We start from the raw sequence: 22,570 nt of genomic DNA on the forward strand, positions 1-22,570 counted from the left end.
TTCTGAAATATTACATGATCAGAGTCAACCAAAATGTGGGCTCTTGTAGAATATATTGATTATAAAGGAGAATTGATAATTAGAGTTGGGGATTTCTTTGATATAGCAATATTCATATAAATCTAAAACAGGGGAATACATGGAAAAGAGGAACTGCCTAAAACAACAACAATTTCCTTGAAAACATGTCAGAAATCACTGGCATTGAAGATCACAGGAATCTCTCTACCTGGTTTCCCTCAGACAGGGAGGGTACTGCTACAAATACACACCTACCGCCTGGGCTTTCTTCATCATCCCAAGCGTCTCAGAAGCTTCACAGACAAAGAGAGAAATTGCCTATAATGCTGAACTGATCACCAGAACAATCATCTTGCTCTCTTGATGGATTTTAGTTCTGGACCTCTCCAGAAGGGACCTATTTGTTTCTGCAGAGGCTGTCCCCCTTACCCAGCGCAGAGCCTGCAGTAAGAAGGCCTTGAGACGATCATTCCCTGTAATCAAATCTTTCTTCAGCTTCTCATAATCCAAAGAAGGCAACAATGGCACATCCTGCACCTTCCTACAATGCAAATGGGAAAGACATTAATCAAAATTCTCTCTTATTCAGTGCAGCTGATGTTACTGAGGTGAGAAGAGCCAAAACAGGAAGCCTGATTCAGGAAAAGAGCTTCCACATTTTTACACCTTTGTTGCTTTTATTACCATAACCATGTTAGAACAACAGACTTTTTAAACTTGGACTTATTTTTTCACCATGCACGCAATCCATTTACCATTGTGGCTTGCAGACACTACACTGACAACCAGCCAACTGATGATCTAAGCTTTTTAGTGGCACAAAACAGCAGAGAGACATCCTTCTTTGCCCTGCGTGGGCCATGAGGGCAGCACCTCGTTTATAACCTACACGGTTGGACACCTTAACAAGTTGCAGCTCCAATCCAATTTCACCTCTCAGCCCTCATGCACGCAGAAATGTCTTCTCCAAGGCAAAGGTGGTAGGCTGAATGGATTTTCACAGGCTGGACTATGCTAGCTTAACGTAAGACTTAACACAGGACTACTTTCCATGCACCAGTACTATCTTGCGATTTTGAGTTTTCATACTGCAATAGATGTTTCAACTTAACAAAAGTGCTTCCAGTCCATGCCTTAATTTTAATATCTGAAAGTATTCCACTGAACAACGTTTACTCCTATCTTCCTATTCTACCACTTTTCAAAGTGTTATGTGCATGTGTTATATGTAGAATTGTCTCTTTACCTCGTAAACAATGCAAGAATCAAAACAGTGTCTCCAAAATTTAGTAAAACCATCACCTCAGATATACCATCTCTATTTGATCTTACAAGCCAAAATTTATTAAATCAGCCACAAAAAGAAATTAAACTGGAAGCACCCAAAAATTCATGTCACCTATTCCCCTCTTTTCCCGGATTTGGGAGAAGCAAACTAATTACAACCACAGTACCGTACTGGGTCTTTTCCCAGATTTGGGAGAAGCAAACCAATTACAACCACAGTACCGTACTGGGCGGAAACAGCACAGAAAATAGAGTGACCACCTCACAGGTGTGGAGTGGCAGATTCACTGGATTAGCAACATCCTGCAGATTTGGGAGAAGCAAACCAATTACAACCACAGTACCGTACTGGGCGGAAACAGCACAGAAAATAGAGTGACCACCTCACAGGTGTGGAGTGGCAGATTCACTGGATTAGCAACATCCTGCGAAATTAGGATGTTACCGGGCCTGATCACACAATATTCACATACAAAAAGGCCTGAGCTCAAAGAAAACACAGAGGAGTGATTCTCATCCACAGACAACTAGCAGTGCACTTCAGTTTACTAACCCCTCCTCCTCTCTACAGAAATAAATGAAGCTCAGCAATAAATACTTACACAGGGTCTAACGATGCTCTTAATATTGAGGAAGCCTGGATCAGAAAAGGAAAAAAAGAAATCAAGACAGATTAGTCCAAATTTCACACCTACACTGTTACTGAGGTCCACAGCGAATTTTCACTGAGGTTCTGCAGTTCTTTTCCTATAAACCTGTATTGCAAAATAGATACACAGCTAAAGAGAGGACTTCAGTGTTCATCTTTTTTTTCCCTTGAACTGTTTCAAAGGTAAAACCCTCTTTTGTTATGACCTGGCTACGTTATCTTTGCTGTAATACTCCAAAAATTACTTACACTTGAGAGATTTTTAAATAAATAAATAAAAGGGGGAAAGAGAGTAGAAACTACCATCTGAAGGTCAAGAACTTGCTCAACACTTCTTATTGACTTCAAAAATTTTCATGCCTTCAAGTTGCAATAATATTTCACTGGAGACTTAGGAGGTATTACTGTATCCAAATTGGCTATAATTCTTTGTTTTGATACTAATGTTAGCAGGGTGCCTACTGCTACTAATATATACCCCTATATATATAACTATGTATATAACCATGTAAAGAAAAGACAATGTATTCTAGTATGGGCAAAACCAGTATGAAACAGCGTGGCATTTCTCAGTGGTTCTGCCTAGGATAAGTTCAATTTAAACCTGGATATTTCCTCTCTGATGCAGCGTGACGTGCAGCATACGCAGGCACCACTGCTGCACGAGTCAAAACCTAAAACCAGCCACGCCATATAAAAGTTCCACATAAAACTTGTCTACTTCAGTAAAGAGTTCGTGCTAAAGCTAATTGTAGGTGAGCCAAGCAGCAGCAATTCTGGCATACGAGTGCTTCATATCATGCATTCTGATGTCAACCACATGCCATATTCACAGAATATTCAGTGTCGTCTCTTTGTGTTGATCTCCCTACTCACTTTCTCAAAAATCTCTCATTACCACTTAGGCCTTTAAAACTCGTCCTCTCTTCTAACCTAGTCTCTTTCAATGGGAGCTATATAATCGATGTCTATTGTCAGATTTAAAACGGAGGGATTTAGGAGACAAAAAGTATGAAGTACCATAGAGAATATTGAATTACACCATCTGACATAATTCTTGAACACACTACCTCATGGGTATCCTTCATAATACAAGGAACTGCTCTCTTAGATGAAAAATAAGTTTGTATGCACATTGGAAGGCATTTTATATTAAGTCAATGTAATCACTTGTAGACAACAGGCAATTAACAGGCTTCAAAATTAACCTGCTTTGACAGCAGTTCTCAAATCACAGTTTATTTTACACAACACAAAAGTCTGTATCTACCTAAACTGTTTTCCCCCTCATTTACTTGTATTAATTTTCCTTCATGTTTTTGATACATATCAAAAGTTACCTTTTGCTTCTCCAAAACCATATTCCTGGGTCAAAACATATCATCTTGTACCTCAGCACGCAATGAAATCACAAAGCATTTTCGTTGCCTACAAAACCGTGTTCCTGGGTCAAAATGTATCATCTTGTACCTTAGCACACAACGAAATCACAAAGCATTTTCGTTGCCTTCCTCAGCACCCTTCTCCAGTCAAGGAAATGGGGAAGTGACTGTAGTACGTTACAACAAAAGAAATGACAGAGCCCTCGAAAATGAGATGAGACAGAACAGTAGTGAGAAAAGGAGGAGGTCACTGAGAGTAAATAGATGTATATGCAAGTTCTCTGCTTCTCCACAAAGTCCTTTTAACCCACCACTTGTTTGGTGCCGTAGAAAGAAAAACACGTGCTCCAACCAAAATCTAACCAAAGGATGTATAATTGGTTAAAGGTACATGCATCACCCTTCCACACAAATAAAACCTTTTGGCAAGTGTAAGATTGTGCAAGCTTTTGTACATTTCAAACGAGAGAAACTTCCATTGGGAAAGTATTCAGATTAAAGAAAAAAAAAAATCAATCAGATCAAGCAGGACAAAATCCTATTGATTCCCAAATTAGCTGTATAGCCACCAGATGGAGCACAGCAAAGCATGTACTACCGTGTGGCTCTGTAGACTACCTACACCAAAACGGCACCACGGGCTGAGGCAGACCCTATTTTGGAACTCCGAGGGCAGGACCACCGAGATGGAAAGCCTTGTCCAGCACTCACTTTTCTGGCCAGACCCAAGTTTATCAGTCTAGAACTTGCACAGGAAGAAGGAAGCTCTCTCAGGTTTTTGTTTCTGGGAAAGAAATAAGGGTACAGTTCATATCATGTCAGGTTCAACGACACAGAACAGAGATGTGAGAAGTTCTAAGAGCTCGTGTGTCCTTCTCTGCACTTGATTCAGCACCACTGATAAGCAGAACGTATGCAACCGTATTACAGGCAGAGATTGCCTTTCTTCACCTTGACCTACATGATTGCAGAGTCATAAGTAAGTGCCTATCTGATCAGCATGGCATGCCAAGTAAGGCATCGGCCTGCTTCACAGGAGATACGCTTCTAGTTCTGATTCAGCTACCGGCTGCAGACCGAATTTATGCGTGTCATTGCACCTCTCTGGGCCTCAATTCTTCTCATCTGGAAAGCAGGTACAGACATCAGCCTCTCGAATAGCTGAGTTTTGAGATCTACCAATGAATGGCAGTGTGCAAGAGCTAAAAATTATTATTTTGCAGTTAAACAATCAAATGCTCATGGCACAACCACCACAAAAGAAAGCCAACAGATTCAACGTCTGATTATGACAGAATGATTCTGCAAAATAGAAATTAACAACAGATGATACAGCATAGTAACAACTCTGGTACAAGTACTTCCCCGTTTTGGAACGTATTTAGGCCACTGTTTTAAGTAATTTTAGGAGAACAAGAATTGCAGCAAAATATCGCTATGGAATTCTCTCTGGGCATTTTTTGGCAGTTACACAATCCGACAGCTCTCCTGTGGCTCGCTGGGCTATGACTCCAGGGTCTGCACTACTTTGGGTCAGACAGATGTGGCACACCGTGAAGCACACAGCCACGCAGGGTGCTGAGAGACAGTATCTGACGCTCTAAATGGGTCTGAAGAGACTTTCAGTCAATTTAATTTTCAAACAAGAGTTCCAAATACAGTACAACCAAGCGCTGATGATTCAGTTTAACATCTAAGCTACCTCCCACCATGCACTCTCAACTTTTCACCATCCTTTTATTTTGTTTTTAAAGAGGACAGACATGTGCACCCCAGACCCTCAGCCCTGCTATGCTGCCAGCCTTTCTGCTCCTCGTGCCATGGCCTCTTCAGCTCTCGCTCCCAGACCACTGCCAGTCGGGCCGGCACCACCTCTGCACCCATCCCTTGGCTGCTCTTGCCACCTCCCACAAAGGCATCAAGGGGTGCCTGTCCCAGCACGGATCTTGAGCTGATATTCCTGACAGACCATTGTGGTTTGTACCCAGCCCCACATCCCATTTTTAATGCCGGCAGATTTGAGCAGGTGGAAGCAGCAGTCTCGGCAATAGGAAGTGCTGGGTTATGGACTTCGTGGAAATTAAGCCTGAGGAATAAAACTCATAGTCTGCTGAATATTCCATGGCTTCCTTTACATAAACATTTCTAATTGAAAGAGCGAAATACAGAGCCATCTTAACATTTCATTTTAACTCGGTTTAATACCCTCATTCCTTAAGCAGAGTGCGCTTCACCTCACAAAGTGCCTTCCCCCACACAAGCAGGGAAGGCTAAATGTGCATTACGAATTCCCTAGCAGGCAGCCCACCAAAGCAAACACACTTCAGCCTCAGCATCTCCTTCCGTGTTTCACTAGGTAGTGTTTGTTTGTTTCTGTTTCTCCTCTTTGGTACGGATCTGAGATGTCCCATTCTCAGGATATTTACTGAGTTAAATATCTTTACATAACCTAACCCCCAAAAGCTCTAGTTCCTGACTTATGCATTAGCCATAACAAAAGGAAAACCGCACCTCAAACACAACTGTCCTACAAATCAGATCTTGGACTTACACACATCAGCACACCTACGTCATTTAAGATATATAACCAGGCCAGTGGAAAAAGGTCATCTTCACCATTACCTTTGTATGCACCAGATCCAAGGCCAACCTTTTGCACACATTACTTCTGGCAGGTATATGAGCTGTGGTGCATTCAACCCTCTCAACAGACTGCTACCATGGGAAGTGAAAGCAACAGCAAAAGCTTGGGAACAAAAACGCGCGCGACCATCAAATTAATTACAAAACCCTTAAGTTCTTTGCAAAACTTCAGTCATCTGACTTCAAAAATGGGAAGATACATGTAAAAACATGTTGCAGATACATGTAAAAACATGAAGCCTTTTAAAATAATTTTTAAGAACAAAGGATACCTTTAACTGAGGAAAAGGTTAATACTGAAGTCTGGAAGTGGGCAGAACAGAGCCCACTTTGGCCTTTTGAGTTTGTAATTTTTTTTGGTCCTCACAGATCTGTTCTCTTTCCTAGTGTTCATTCTCAAATCTAAAGGCTGGACTGTGGTACCTTGCTGTTTCTGTGGCAGTATTGCAAAAACTCCAATTGTACTGTGTTTTTGAGAGAGAGAGTATTATGATGCTGGAAAATTGGGACCTATTTATAACAGATGCTTGTAAAGAATTGGACAAGAAAAAGTAAAGCCATCAGCACTGAGCATTCATAACCTTGAAGCACTCTACAGATAGTTAATTCTTAATATTCTTCTGTGGTTAGTAGAAACACGATCTTGAACTCCAGGTGAAGAATTCATGGCCACAGACTGAAAGGCAAACAGAGTGAAGGGCACTGCTGACAGGTAACTTCCTCATTACACATCCATCCTGCCAATGACCAGATGATGCCTCAGTCAGCCAAGTTTACATAGCTCCTCTTTACTACCAGCTTTCTTAGATTAAAAAGTATTCATTTCCTCAGCATTTTCTCCCAAGCCCTTTCCCCAACCTTACCTTTCCTGGAACAGGTTAAATATTAATTCAAGCTTTTGAGTAACAGTATTCCTGAAATTGCTAGTTAATAAAAAGTGTGTGAAGAATATGGGGCATACACGACTCATCTGCAATACATGACTCCCAACATTTACGGATTTAATCTTGAACAAAAGACTTTTCATGCAAATGCTACCTTCAGACAGAATCGTTTGACATTATTGAAACACATGCAGAAACTAGGTGTCTTAAGGAAAGGGAAAGAAGCAAGCACAAGAAAACAACAGCCCAGGCATAGCTCATTCTGGTAGGATCATGAGGGATGACTTATGTTTGTGTTGGTTCTTGCCAAAGCCAAACCAGGTACCACATTAAGTCAAGTAATTCTGTCACAATGCAGATTAACCACAGATGGCAGCCCTTAATTTTTGAAAGAAGCGAGGCATGAATATGAGCAGCATGGAATAAAACAAAGTTCAAAGGAAAGAGGGAAAAAAATTAAATCAATATTTATAAAAGAAAACAGATGCATTTCATGTGCAAGCCAAAACCACAATTGATTTTATCAAATACTGTAGCCCTGTATTCAAACCAACTCCACTTTGCTATTTGATGTATATTCATAATATGCTGATGGCTGGAGCTGAAAGCCAGATTCTGTCCTCAGTTACCACTGAAAATGTGCTATAGGAATTCAGTGTAAATTCAACGCATGCTCAGAATTAATAACCAAAGATACCTGATGAATATGTGAAGAGTAAAACCATAGTTTGAGCAAATCTGTACATATCATTACAACTCACAAATTTACGTTGAGTTCATTTGTTATATACTAATGGCAACAAGACTGCTAGATGCAGCCTTTGGTGGGTTAGAGACTGAGCTTGTGTAACCTGGCAGGTCTACTGGGGCTATGCAAATTTATTTCATAAGGAAATCTGCAAATGTTTTTAATGTTTTGGTTTTTTTCTTACTTATACTAGAGGTATGCTGTTATGAAAACTTCTCACTTGGCATATAAAACAGGTTCTATAGGACATTGGATGTGCACCTAAGAAAAGTCATATTGTAATACTTCGTGATAATGCAATGACAAAACAAAATGTCGGAAAAAGTATGAAATACTATATATGAAGAGTGAGTGAAGGCTGAAAGCTATCTAGGTATTCAAGAAATACCTCAGAATTGGAGACAGATAACTTTACAAAAATTTGCTAAACAACTCTGTTGTAAGTAATTACATTCTACATTGTATAACGTCACATTTAACTAAGGCTACCTGTATAAGGGCAAAACTTGTTTAGCAAGGCTAATTTAATTCCTAATTTCTCATCTGCAGTCAACTGTTCTCCATCTTTAATCAGACCATTATTAGAGGGAACAAAATGCTAAATGTCAAGTGTCAGTTATGACCATACACATCATCAATGGAACAGGTTGATGGATACAGGTCATCTTTTGACATGGGTGAACCTGGATAGTATCCTCTACATCAAGATGAAAAGGAATGTAAGGAATAGTCCATTGCATTCACTAATTCTATTTCTCAAAACAGAATGTTGTTGTAAGCAGGAAGCTGAGTGCCCAACAGGGTTACTGTAATTACAGGTGATGAATACGTTTAAAAAAAAAAAAAAAAAAGTACCGTTTATCTTGAAAGGTTAAATTTTTTTTACCCAAAGAAAGCATAAAAATACAAATATCGATTATTTTAAAGGAGAATACTGACTGACATTTTTCAGAATTGGTGTCAATCACTTTTATGATTTGATTACAGACCGAATTACTTAAAAGTAGACTCATTTCCTCTCTTTGCAAAGAATGCACTGACTATGGGCAAAATTAGATACTTATGGTGTATTTGTAATATTGCCAGACTACAAACTTCCATCTGGGTTACAGAAGTCACAGGCAGTACAGAGAATACAGTTCTGCTTTTTCAGTTTCCAGTGAAAGAGGTTCCATTTTAATTGTATGAAACAATTTGATAAGCTTCACTACAGAAAGAAAGTTTCACTTGAGAAGTTAAAAATACAAATACATAAAATACGATGCAGCTCTGAAGAGCACAAATCAATCTGCTGTATTATTTTAAGCAACAATACCTGCTAACTCAAAGGTGTTGTGGGGTCAGCTGGCGCTGGCACACTTCAGAGGCACCCTATGCTACACACACTGACGTTCATGTGGAAGAGACAATCGCTTTCTGCACATTACAAAGAAGCTGTGTTTCATGTAAAAGCTGGGGACAAAGCTGCTCTTTTGGTCACATGCTGTGTTACGTGTGTTACAAAGTCATAAAGTTACTCAGAACTTCTGTTCTTCATGCAGAAACCCCAAGCCTCGAACATTTTTTAGCTCTTTATAAACCATACAGTTAATGCCATGACAAGATAAAATGCACAGACAATTGTTACACATCGTGAAATGAAGAGGAATATAGACCGTGACAGACTGCAGCAGGCAATGCGAAAGGATATAAAGATATAGAGACTTACATATCCGTCATCACAAGGGCTCATAGAGTAATATCCCTTTATAGGCAAACAGGCACACATTAAAACAAAGAAGATTAAAAAAAAAAACAGGTTAAGAGAAATAAACCACTGAGAAATGCACAGTTCTAAAAAAAACCCAACAAAACAAAATTAGCTAAAAATTAACGTACTATTAGCTTTGAAAAGTATAGGCACTTTCTCCCAATCCACGTACTTGTATGTTTAAGGACTGACATCAGCGTGTCTCTGGTGACATATTTACATTACGAGTTCTCCTTTCAACACCTGGCAAAGTGGTGCCCATTATGCCATTATAACTGTCAGTTGGAATAGCTACGTACCAGCAATGACACATTTATGTGAATTTGTGACTTCTGTTGTTCCCTGCACTGAAGCAGCTGAGAGAGCGATACCGCTGAACGCGGCACCGGTCAGAAGACCTCCTGAGAAAGAAGCTGCAAGTACTCTTCCCTACTCGCTTTGGCTGGAGTTTCTCACCAGCACATAATGAGAGCTAAGAGAAACAATTTCAGGTGTTTCTGCAATGTTATCAATTCCTCATCCCGGAAGGCTCCAAGGATAAATTAAGGAAAAGTCTCTGGAAGCAAACCTAAGATTTAGTAACTAAAATAAAAAAATGGGATAATTCATGGTTTGAGTCGTTTACTACAAAATATGCCATGCTTTTTAATGAGACTAAAACATTTAACTCACAACAGCTTTGTATCTAAAAAGAACAGTCTTAATTCAAAATAAAAGCACACAGTTCAACACAATGAAACAAGACCAACATTAATTACTCTGATTCTAGCCTTTTTGCAAACCTGCCAATACTTACTTTAGAGGATATATTTGTGCAGGTGAATAAGCACCTAAACACTGTATTTAGCAGGCTCCTCTTCAATAGACATATACAGCCTTCTATAGAAGGTGTAAGAAACTAGCCACTCTTCACTGTGAGCAGCAAATAAAGTTTTTCTATTCATTAACAAACCTTAAAAATCTGGCATTATTCTTTTTATTACCACCACACTCAGAACTCCCTGACATGAATGAGTATTTTAACTTTCACAGTGCCAATCACACAGACAGTTCCTGGCAAAGACATTTTAAAATTAAATTTAAGGCAAAGGACAACATTGATAGAAACCAGTAAGAGAGCAAAAGAAACCAGGAGTTAACCTGTACCACGATGGGAGGACATGTCAACACACGCATGACCTGAGCCAGTGAAAATGTACGTAGGCATCAAGACAGATGACATTCAAGGAAAGTTTTAACACTAAAGGAAACCACAAAAGGTTGGACAAGATGACATTTAAAGGTCCCTTCCAACCTAGGCCATTCTAGGATTTGAGGACACTAGCAGGAATAGTTTGTGGAACCCTCTACAGATGGCAACACCTTGCCTTTAGGGATGGGGAATTCATGCAAACAACAAAACAGCCTGAGTTGCTGCAGGTAGTTGTATCACTGCAGCAACTCATGAAAAAGGCATCATATACTGGATGAGCAGAAAAAAAGAACTTCTTTTCTTAGACAGAGGTAGGTTTGTTAAGAAACATCGCATGGACAGGGAAGGGTGGACTGATACATTTCATACTAAGAAAAGCTTGCCCAGGGTAGATGCTGTTTGCTGTAAACGAAAGAGGGAACATCCACATAATGCTTGGTGAATCCACTCGGAATGGTCCAGAGGATGAAAAAAACCCACAGCTAACTTCTGTTACCCTGTCTCATAGGTTTCATGTGGTCTCCTGGTGCAGAAAACTCACGAGTAATAAATGGAATATCTGCCACTAACTATTAAAGCTCGATGGCATGTTCACATTTGTAGTAAAAAGTGTGTTTGAGGGAAAAAAGCCCAAACCAGCAAATTAAAAAAAATTCCTCCTTGTTTACAGTTTGTAAATGCAGCTGAACTTTATAGAAGAGCTGGTGCTTTTGTCCAGAACTAAAAAAAAAAAAAAAAAAGCGACAGTCTCATATCATAGTCCCTCAAAAATAGGTATTAAATAGGAACAGAACCTACTTTGGTTCCCATTCAAGACTTGGGCTAACTGCTAATCGTTGTCCAAAAAAAAAAAAAAAAAAAAAAAAAAAAAAGTTTTTCTACAGCTTCAAGTGTTGTACCAGAAGAGACCTAAAACTTCCAAGGGACATTAATTCAACTAATTGGAGCTACAAGTCTGAATAGCAGCAAAAACATACTGGTCGTTTATTTTATGCCATGACACGGGAGCAGTACGTGCAAACACCTATACAGGTTTCTAGTCACAGAAAGATTCTCCACTGGTTAACACACACCTTGACCTCTGACAGAGACCGTGCATCTGGAGAAGCAGTTCCTGTTTTCCCTTTAATCCAAAGTTTAGAGAATCTTACTACGTTATCCCTAATCCAAGAAATTCCAGGAAGGGGTACATTCTACTTGAATCAGAACATCTATTCATGGGTTTAAAAATTGAGCCTGTGCTTAAGAACTACTTTTGATGAGGAGTGAATGTACAACGCTTCGGTGATAAAGAGCCAGAGTCCTCTCAGCTCCGTGATGTGCATGAAACAGAACATTGCAGGCACAAAAAACTACAACCCATGTTTCTTACCCTCTAGACAGATCACTATTAGGAAGAAGAAAAAAAAGAAAAGAAGTAAAACTCAGGTTATCTCAAGACTAGTAAAGACATAAGGGCCTATGACAGACCCACACCAGCTCCCTATCCAATTAGAAAGTCAGGAATCTGATTAAATCTTCAAATGAATGTTTCCTCAGCTTGTCAGACCTGATGCTTTGACCTCCTATTCTTCAAGCCAGACCTTTTGCTTTGACAATTCTCTCAGGTTTCTTATCTCCCAGTTCAGGACCACCCAAGTCAAATATCACCATGAGAGATGGAGACAACATTCAACTGCAACTAGAAAAAAGCCTTATGGTGAAACAGGCCTTTAGAGAAGACTTGGAAACATCTCCCAGCTATAACACACTCGTGTGGCCTCCCTCCCACTGCGTGCAGCAGATGCATCCTGTTAATGGATTGTGGATCAGGCTCACGAGCTGACCCAGGAGGTCACAGAGCTGGCAAGAGGCATGAGGTTGCTCTGAGAAAGAATGAGATACAAGCCAGCTTACCGGAGAGCACAAAGCAACGGCCAACACCTGCAGACCTTGCTAAGTAAGATTTCGTGGATATGATTACCCTGGGAAAGCCTTTAGGTTAAGAGACATCATTGCCTCAGGTCTGAAAGGCAGTTTGGTTAAAAATAAAAGACTTGTTCTGGGATTTGTCCTCCCGATACAAATTTCTTCCAGTGTGAAAGGACAGGTCTGCAGGGCAGGGGGCAAACCCGGAAGTTGATGTTTGTACAGTAACAGCACACATGAGTAAGTGATACATGCTACCTTTATTGTAATTTCAAAGCCTGGGACCTCAGTGCTTTGTATTACACAATACTACTTTCCTGACATTAAAAATTGAGCACAGAGTACAATGCACTGGGAACAAAATCAAGTTTTCAGACAAACAGTGCTACCAAGGATATAATCCAGGGCATACTCTTTAATTTCCTTGGGCAATACTTCTTTCTGGTTACAGCACTGGTTCAGCCATCCTTCCTAGCAGGACTTAGAACTACCAGTGTAGTGTAGCTGATTTAACACAATATACTGCAGAGCTCAAGTACCAATCTCAGAGAACGATGCAGCTTTAGCACCTTCTGCTCTCAGAACCTGCTCCCAAACCTGCATTGTCCCAGGTTGTGCCAGTATGGCTGACTGAACTCAAGCACCTCAACTTTCTTTCCAACTACATAATGCACATCCACTCAATCCCTAACTAAACGTGGTAGAAATTAAGGCTGCATGTCAGTACAACAAAAAAGAAATTTCATTCCTAATGATTTCCTTTTCTGCTCATCTATTTCGAGATACTGATCTGCCAAAATATTTATTTAAGGGTCTGGTCTTGCCATTGGTGATGTCAGCGAGACAGGGTCAAATCCTGAATATTCAAGGCAAAGGGTGGGGCAAACCAAACAAACCTCCATATTTAATGCCTGACAAAACTGTTTAGACATTCTTTTTTTTTTTCTCCAAACCTCTCACTTATCCTGCCTTCACAGTGACATAATGGTGAGGATGGGCAGAGGAGCTGGCCCTCTGCTAGTCTGTTCCCTCTGCCCCTTGTCTCTGATACAGGGACTGCCCCTTGCAGCAGGAGCTATGTGACATGAAGCAGCTGGAAGGACCACACTCTAGCATCTCTAGTTATGAGCAAAAAGTGAAGGGACCTTCCAACACAAATCCAGCACAGATGCTGCAAACTCATGCTACTACTTAGTCTGGGTCACGATGCCTCCAGCTTTATTCCAAAACTTATCCGAAAACCTGAAACCACTTAAGGACAGAACAATAACGGCTAAGTGTATAGCAATGAGGTATTTGGAATCCTTGAAGAAAAAGTAATGGGATGCCTTAGTGGCCTAGTGGCAAACAGAATTTGGTTTTCGGTCCATGTGATCTGGCTTCCTGGATCAACAGAGTCAGGGAGTGGTTAGAGTTTTTTGGGATGATGAGGAAGGAGTCTCATTTTTCTTCTCATAAGATGGGCTACATATAGTTTTTCTTCTTATACTTACTTGTGTTTCTACATGTTTGCTCTTCATGAAATAAAACCAGAACTCTCTCCAGGAGAAATAAAGAAGAAAATATGATCAATCAAGTGTGGACAAAAGGAGAAGATGAGGAAACCTGGTTATGATGCAGTGAAGATCTACGAGTGAAAACTGTGATTATTCCTCCAAAACTTGGCTGATGCCTCAGACAGCCTAAGTGTGTGGGTCTGCTTATAGAAACAGCATTACATTTCAACCACAGTAGCTACTATAACCTCACTGTCAAGGAGTGACCTAACGCGGTTGAGAAACCCTTGATCTAAACAGAATCACTGCTATAGCTGTCCTGGTCCTTCACTAGAGAGCTTTGCTGGCGCAGCCACTACCCCAAATAGTGTGGGTAAGGGAGCCACAAAGTCACACAGAAATAGTTACGCTAGTAAAGCCTAGTATAAAAATAGATACAACAGTGCCACAAGAACACAGCTTTACTCAGCCTAAACTGGCTAATTTGGGACAGGAGTGAGGCAAAAATTTACTTCCAGAAGGGAAAATATCCACCACCATCAAATCCTCTTTTCTTTGACCTATCTACTTAGCTGGAGACCGTGCTAAAGTGTCCATACTGGCCTAAGTATAGTGGCAAAGGTGCTCCCGAAGCAGAAATACTTTTAGAGACACCTTTAGAGAAGCAGGAGTAAATAAACATGATGCATAAGATAACAATCATTTCACAGTTGAGCTTCTTTTAGTAGAAGAAGACAGAGGAAATATGGCTGCAAGAGGTTTTCAGTGATCATATCATCTGTCCTGGAGGAGCAGCCAAGCATCAACCATTCCTGGGAATTGGCAACAGTTTGTCTACCTTGTTCTTAAAAAAAGCTCCAGCAAGAGAGATCAGAGGATCAACTTATGATAGAAAAGAAATAATAAGAGTGAAACACTGGGCTAATAGAGCACCTTGAAAGCAGAGGAGAAGAAGCCTTGAGGCAAGCGGAGAGCAGGAACAGACAGAAGAGGGCATGTGGCTGTGAAGAATGGAAGATCTCAGAACAGGGAAGGGGAGCTGGGAAGCACACAACACACTGGATGAAAAAAAATGCGTAAGACTACTGGGGTACATAAAGCATTGTCTTGGAAAGCTATTGGCAGGCAAAGAGGGAAAACCCCCCAAAATCGTTGGTTAGAAGAAAGATGGGGGGTCTATTATGGGGTGGGAGATGGCATAACCATGCACCATGGAGATGGTGTAAATCTGAGGAAAGAGGAGTTACAGACAGCCCATAATGTTGAGGTAGTAGAGATCCTGGTTCCTTCCTGAAACCCTGGGATGTGCCGCCTGCAAAAGCTGCTAAGACTGCACTTCCGAACCACATGGCAAGCCAGAGAAAGGAGTTCTGACATTAACAGGGAAGTGAGGGCATTAAAAATGGCTTAAAGAGCAATGAGGAATAATGTTTATCTCTGAAAATATTAGCACATAGAAAAGGGAATATTTATTATCTCCTCATCTTTCTGTAACAAATTTTCAAAAGGAACAAAACACACCCATAGCGTCATTGTTATTAAGAAAACTTTGGCTAGAATAAGGAGCAGGAATCTTATTTTCTTCTGCTTTTCCTTTGACACTTCACAAAGCTCTCCTGCTACAAAGTCCACATGAACATCTACCACAGCAAAAATAATAAGTACAGTTCATGCCCTTGGCTTGTCTTTGTAAAGCAGTGGCACATAGCTTTTCAATATTAAAATGCTTTAATACAGTTTTGATGTTAATGTTTATTTGAAAAACTGTGAACAAGCTAGGTATTAAAGAAGTTGGACCACTGAACTGCTCTTACACTATCCAGAAGTAATTTAAAATTTCACATCCCCCGGCATGGTTTCATGGACACCAGGAACTATCCTAAGCTGGTTTTGCCCTTGGAAAAAAATAAAATCTCCCTCCCCATTTATGCAGAAGAGATTGAGCAGAAGACCAATGGGCACAAGCAGCTAAGCATACTGCAATCATCTGAAAAGGAACAAGAGGCTGGTGGGGTGGGAAGAAAAGAAACCTAGGCATCCTGAGCTGCCTGAAAGATCAAAGATCCTTGGATATGTGGTTAAAGCCCATCCTGTAAGCCAACAAGGTGGCTTAGGTGTATCATCTAACTGCCCATCTAACAACTAGCTCATACAAAACTTGGAAGTCCTCCTCTACCACTTCTCTTCCTCATTTGTTCTCATGACCCTGTCCAATGCTTCTTCCTTCAGCTGGCTAAGCCAACTCCAGGGTTACAGGAGCATCACTGACAGCAGAAAGGAACAGAGTTGAGCAACGCCATCCCCCTTTGGTAGCTAAAATAAATTGGCCGAGATGTGCCATCAAATCCCAATCCAGACATTTGTTTTAGGTGGTGGGGATTTTTTGTTTGTTTGGGATCAAATCACAATCCGGACATTTGTTTTAGGCGGTGGGGATTTTTTGTTTGGTTGGGTTTAGCTTTTTTTAAATATTTAGTTACTATTTTCACAGATACACAGCTTACTCTTATCATAACAACAGAATTATACTTAGACTGCATAACCATGTCATTCACCAGCAACTGAGATCAACAAGACCTTACGCATTGCTTAGGCAGCTATGACTGCATAATGGTGTCATTCATCAGCATCTGAGATCAACAAGACCTTACGCATTGCCATATTCCTATACCGGCTTGGACACATTATGTTTTGCCTTTACTATCGCACATTTTCTGTTCAATATACAGCTCAAGTGGTACTGTGTTTTAGGATGGTTAGAAAAAAAACCCCAAACATCAATACTTACAGTTCCAGGCCTTGTGAAGTCAATACTATGTGTTACACTTTGTCTCATCTGATTGCTAAACAAGCGAACACAAACACTTTGAAGATATTCTGGTGTGATCTAAAATTTAGGAAACAAAAGGAGAGAACAAGATTATATAAAACGTAGACTTCCTACCAGACAAGCGCTTCCATAATAAAGGGTTTTTTTTGTTTGTTTCATTTTGTTTGTTTGTTTTCAGAGGGCAAGAAATCACACACTCAAGACAGTGATGCCAGCACAAGGTATATACTACAACTACAGCTCTGTTCAGAAATTAAGAAAACTGTAAACTTCTTCACCTGGGAATAATTATGTTATTCACAAGATTAAGGCTAAACACTTTCAGAGGGTCTGGAAGAAAACCAGAATTTGTCACACCTGCATTCACATACAGATTTTCCTCAATCAAAAGGTAAGCTCTCCAACAGTAACCATGAAGCAGTGTTGTGCTTCAGACCAGCAATGATATGCCGATGTGCTCTCTAGCTAAGGAGCAGAACTTACACAACCATGTTGTACAGCAGAGAGAATAAACACGAATTACAGAGTGTAGTGCTCTGTGTTTCAATGCAAAACATTTCAGCAGGTTTAGGTTTTTGTTTTGGGAAATACACACCACAATACAACTGCCTAATTTCAGAACAGTTATTTGCTTCCCCCGAACAAAGGTGAGAGGATGAGGTTATGGAAATGGGAATGGGATATTCTCAGACCTATGGCAAGACAACAAAACCCTTCAAATTCAGAATGCTGTAACTTCAACAAGGTTTTATTCAGCACTCAACTCCACTTTGGATTCAGTAATGACAGAAACCAAGATTACTAACGAAAGGGCACCCTCCGCTGGACACGCTTGGGAAAGATCAAATGACTGGCCGGCACAAGGCGTACAAAGGAAATCAAACCAGCATCCACACCAGGAGATAACCAGTGCCTGGTTCCTCCACCGCAGAGGGAAGAGGATACCACCTTGGAGAGCACTGAAGTGTGAAATGAATGACTGTGTTTCTTATTGTCATCAAAGCTCACGTGACCAGACATTTTTCCTCATCTGCTGTACAGCAATTCCACACCTACAAGCAAATTCTTTTCTGCAGTAATGATGTGAGCAGACAGCGATCCCAGATGCAGAGTAGCAAACGACAAGATGCTCACAGCGATGACAGGAGGAAGGTACATACTGACTTGTCAGCAGACAGCACAGGACCTCCAGGTCATTCTCCCTGCTATCAATTCACAGCTCCTTTAAAAGCACTTAGAGACCACTAACGTCTGCCGTAAGAATAATCTCCAGGTTATACAGAAGTTACAGTATAGAGGCATGCTCACAAAGAGGGCACAAAAGATGAAGGATAAAATCACCTCTGTATAAAAAACAGCCATAAGAAAGTTGTACATTCTCCAGTCACGTGTGGCCTGTTCCACACAATGAATAACTCATTCACTCCTACCCCAGTTCCCTTTACCAATTAAATTAACAAGTTCAGCTTAGTAGAACAGAGAGCAAAGTTCTTCCCCATCAAAATCTTGGATGAGAAGATTGTTTCCACCACAGTGTAACTTAAGCCAGACCTGGCAGCAGTTTTAAATATACAGCCACCTCTGTTGGGCTGGATTGCAGTCAGTAATCACAGAAACGCTCTCTAATCACAAGAGATCTGAGATGTCTTGTGAACTGGTGATAATTTCTTTTGAGATTTCTGAGCCAGCACAATTCAACCCATCTTCGGCACTGCCTTCATCCTAGTACACATGGGCCACGGAAGAGTGTCTCAACCAAAGTGCTGGGTCCCATCAGCAGAGAGACACAGTACTTAGAGAAATGCTCATAACGACCAAGTCTGATTCACATTTTAGTGGCATCCTCTCTCCATTTTCTGGGGCGTGAGGGAAGCAAGTACACATCCGAATCATCTCTTACCATCTTGCCATTGACTGTGGCCTCCAAGGAATCCACCAGCTCGGCAGTGACACCAATGAGATTATGGTAGTCTGCCTGCATTTTGTTAAATCGTTTCAGGTAGGTCATGGTCCTGTGCTCAGACTCTACTAACTGTTGATGAAGATGTTGCAACAGTTCTGCCAAGAGAATAATAAAACAGAACTAACATCACCTTTTCAACGAGGACAAAAGAACCCACAAGCATTTTTACTGCTCTGAAGGAACAACTTCAACTGCTGCTGTGGAATTACTCTTATCCAAGGGGTGGAATTTCACTGCAAGGATGATTCCACACTGCTGGTGTGATTTCATTTCATCGCAACAGCTACAAGTATTTATTTTGCTTTATTGCCCAAAGAAACAATTGCATCACCATTACAGCAGCAATTCAACTATTGAGAGTGAACATCACTGAACACATTTGTGAAGAGGATACGGTTTTAAAAGTCTGTTAAAACAACAAGTTCCATGCTATCAGAGACAAAATGAGGCTGTGAGCATCGAATCAAAAAAGCCTATGACAAAACGCAGCTCAGACTTGGTTAACTGAACTTGCTCTCTGCAGGTGAGGTCCACCCACTATCTTCTACATTCACTGAAGTAACAGTGGGTAAAAAAAACCCCACACACTATGACACAGAGCAACTGGAATGGTCAAGCAGCCACTTCAAAGAGAAAACAAAACAGGAAAGTGACAGTACTCAGAGACACATGCCAATGTGTTAGATTACACTGCAAGGCTGGGTGTTTTCTCCAGCTAATTTACAGAGATATTTTGGTTACATAGTGCTTTGCTTATTTTAGAGTAATTACTAAGTCTTCTATCTTTCAAGGAAAATAGTACATCTCACAGAAAACAAACAAACACCATTCACATTATCCAGTTCCTCATCTGCTATTAAAATATTCACTGCATTCTTCAAAGTTGCAGGGAATTCTCTACTTCTACATAACATTTTTCAGGTGATTCCATCATTTACTGCTTGATGGTAAGCTATGTTAGGCAGTTTTAGTACCTTCAGTTTCTGAAAACAGCTCCAATTTTTCTTTTATTTGTCTAAACTTAAAAAAAAGTTACATTCTTGATACATTTTGTTTCTTTGGGTCCAAATACTTTAGAGACAAAAGCAGCAAACTAAACACAAAATCTGTATCCTCCATCCCAGTCTCAGACCTAGCCAAATTAGCATTCCAGATGGAAGTCAGGCACAGAACCTGGAGCTGTGTACAGTGGTGCACATCTTCACGGCTGTACAAAACTATGAAGGGAGGTACAACAATCCTGTTGTTACTGCTGATGTTTATGTATATTCCTAGAACATTATGTTTTAAACTAGTTTCCTGAGAAGCAAGCATTGCTAAACAGATGGAATATTTACCATGGGACTTTCTGTTAAACAATGGGCAGAAATCAGCTTGGCTACAGTTTCAGGCACAAGTAGGATTCGTTTTCACAGAGTTTTTAGGGTTAGATTTTTAACCCCCAAATTTTGGGTGTTAGACCACAGAATTCCTAACAGCCCAATATGACAGTTCAGGTCTAAATAGTCCCAAATGTGGGAAAGAAAAAAAGATAGTAGTTAAAATGCAAAATTGGAAACTAGGAAAACCAGTTCCTATTCCTGATTTTGAACAGACTTTGCCCACAATCTCTGGGGACACTATTATCCTCTTTCATGATTCACTATCTCTTTCCATAAAGATGTAGACCACAGGTTTCTGTAACACAGAAGCACTGGGAAACATAACTGATACAAGCAGAAACCTTCAGGATCTTCATTTGGAGAATCCTAAGCAATATTAAGTTTCACCACACAGTTACAATCCATGGTTAAAAAAAGCTCAGCATATAATATGGTGCAGCTATGATCAACAAGCTCTGGAGAATTTAGGTGTGGTTGCTCCAAAACTGTTCCTTGCCATGTGCTCCCCTACTCTCTGAATTCAGACACGAACCTCTGCTGTCCCATGGCAGCTGGCACAGGGTGGTAATCTTCAGCAGAGGGAAAATCGGGGTGTGGAAGTGCTGTATTAGCATCACAGCTTATCTAGTAGAGGTGTCACAAGTCACCTGCTGCAATGGTGATCTAGTACTAATCATGCACAAATACCTGCCAAACAACTTCCAACAAACTGCTTCAAAAAAAAAAAAACAAACACATGGACATAAGAGAAGCAAAACTGCCAGAAAAATACTATTTGAATAGAACTGTTCATAATGCTTTCATTACAAATGAAAAGTAGTCATTAGCTGTATAAATCCAGATGTCAGAAATTGCTTTAAGAAATTGTCATATCTTATGGATTTTTAGGGTTTCTAAAATAGACTGCTTTTATCCCATTTATATTAAAAGCAGTAAATGGAAGAACAGCTTATTTTTACTTTCAGAAAATTTAGCAAAATGATCTTTTTAATGGGACCTTTTAAAGAAAATGCGTACTAATACACTTAATTTCAGCTATAAATTGACAGTCTTAAAGCATGGAATATAGAATAGGTACATTTTCTTATTTCTAATCTTTTTTTTTTTTTTAAGTCTACAAGTTAAGGAAAAAAATAACTTACTCTCTCAGCCCCCTCCCCTCTAAGGGCAGCTGCTTTCTGAGAACCATTTATAAATCACAGCATTCTGTACCTGCAGGATTTGTGACTGACACCCAATATCAAATGGCAAATCAAGCCTACAAGTTAAGGAAAAAAATAAAAGCTATCTTACTCTCTCAGCCCCCTCCCCTCTAAGGGCAGCTGCTTTCTGAGAACCATTTATAAATCACAGCATTCTGTACCTGCAGGATTTGTGACTGACACCCAATATCAAATGGCAAATCAAGCCACCCTAATGATATTTTTCTTATGCTTTGTAGGAGGGAGCCAAAACCAGTGTCAAATAGCAAAGCCACAGATCCTGTGCAAATCCAGCAAAACGCACTTGAAGAAAACCAGCACAACAAACCAAACACCCCACTAGAACAGCTCCCAGTAAGTAATCTTGCCGAGAGCATCAAACTTTTACAATTCTCTAAGCTCTTAAAACATCTCAACTGCAGTAAATATTCAACAATATAAAATCAAGAAGAGTTAAGTTTCCAAAGACAACCCAAATTATTCTTCCTTGATAATAATCACTCAACTTTGATTTGATTTTTATTCCACTGCCATCACTGCTAAACTGCTACCACAGCTTTAATATGATGTAGCTCCAAAGCAGGAACATTTTTTTATACTAATAAAGATTCTGAGAGCAGCACAAAACTAGCCACTCTTCAAACTGGAATGCATTTTAACTGTGATACAACACATTTGATTCAGAATGTTCCAGTGGATCTATCTAGAGCGTGACTTTCACTCACCGGAAAGTTGGAAGCACCAAGGTACGAAACATAAACCTACTCATCATTTTCTTGCTTCTCATAGCCCAGTGGGGAAAATTTCCAGTGATGAAAATCCATCTTCCAACTACAGGCAGCAGGAAAAACTACATATCCAAAACTCAATGCAGCTCATGAACACTGTCTTGGCAATTAAGAAACAAGGTCCAATTTAGCCCTGGTCTGTTAACTCCAGGAATTATCAATTATAAACACTAGTCTTGACTGAGAAAAGGGAGTCCAAATACTTCATTCCTTCTCTTCCTGTTAGCATGGAAGCCTGAAGCTCTCTGTGCAAGATGCCAACCATTCTGTAGTTCTCTTTCCAGCCAAACTGGAGAAACGGGAGAGCTGGGCACAGCTGGGACACAGACAGCTTGGAAAGTCGTACAGGTACTGAAGCTTTTAGCAAATGGGTAAGATGCCAGACTGTATCAGGTTAAGCAGACAAGGTAAACACAGTGAGCTCTCCAGGACACCCTCAAGGGCG

General features: G+C 40.3%; 1 protein-coding gene across 1 annotated transcript in view; it reads right to left on the reverse strand.

The window, feature by feature from the left end:
* ARMC9 (armadillo repeat containing 9) overlaps nt 1–22,570 on the reverse strand; it is a 62,899-nt gene that overhangs the window by 31,318 nt on the left and 9,011 nt on the right. The window contains exons 7-11 of the mRNA XM_010152181.1: nt 18,691–18,848; nt 16,749–16,847; nt 9,323–9,358; nt 1,911–1,945; nt 451–562 (exon numbers count right to left, since the gene is read on the reverse strand). Coding sequence (XP_010150483.1) covers nt 451–562; nt 1,911–1,945; nt 9,323–9,358; nt 16,749–16,847; nt 18,691–18,848 — 440 coding nt within the window. The remainder of the gene's footprint in view (nt 1–450; nt 563–1,910; nt 1,946–9,322; nt 9,359–16,748; nt 16,848–18,690; nt 18,849–22,570) is intronic.

Source organism: Eurypyga helias, unplaced genomic scaffold, assembly GCF_000690775.1.
Source record: "Eurypyga helias isolate BGI_N326 unplaced genomic scaffold, ASM69077v1 scaffold4625, whole genome shotgun sequence".
Lineage (NCBI taxonomy): Eukaryota > Metazoa > Chordata > Aves > Eurypygiformes > Eurypygidae > Eurypyga > Eurypyga helias.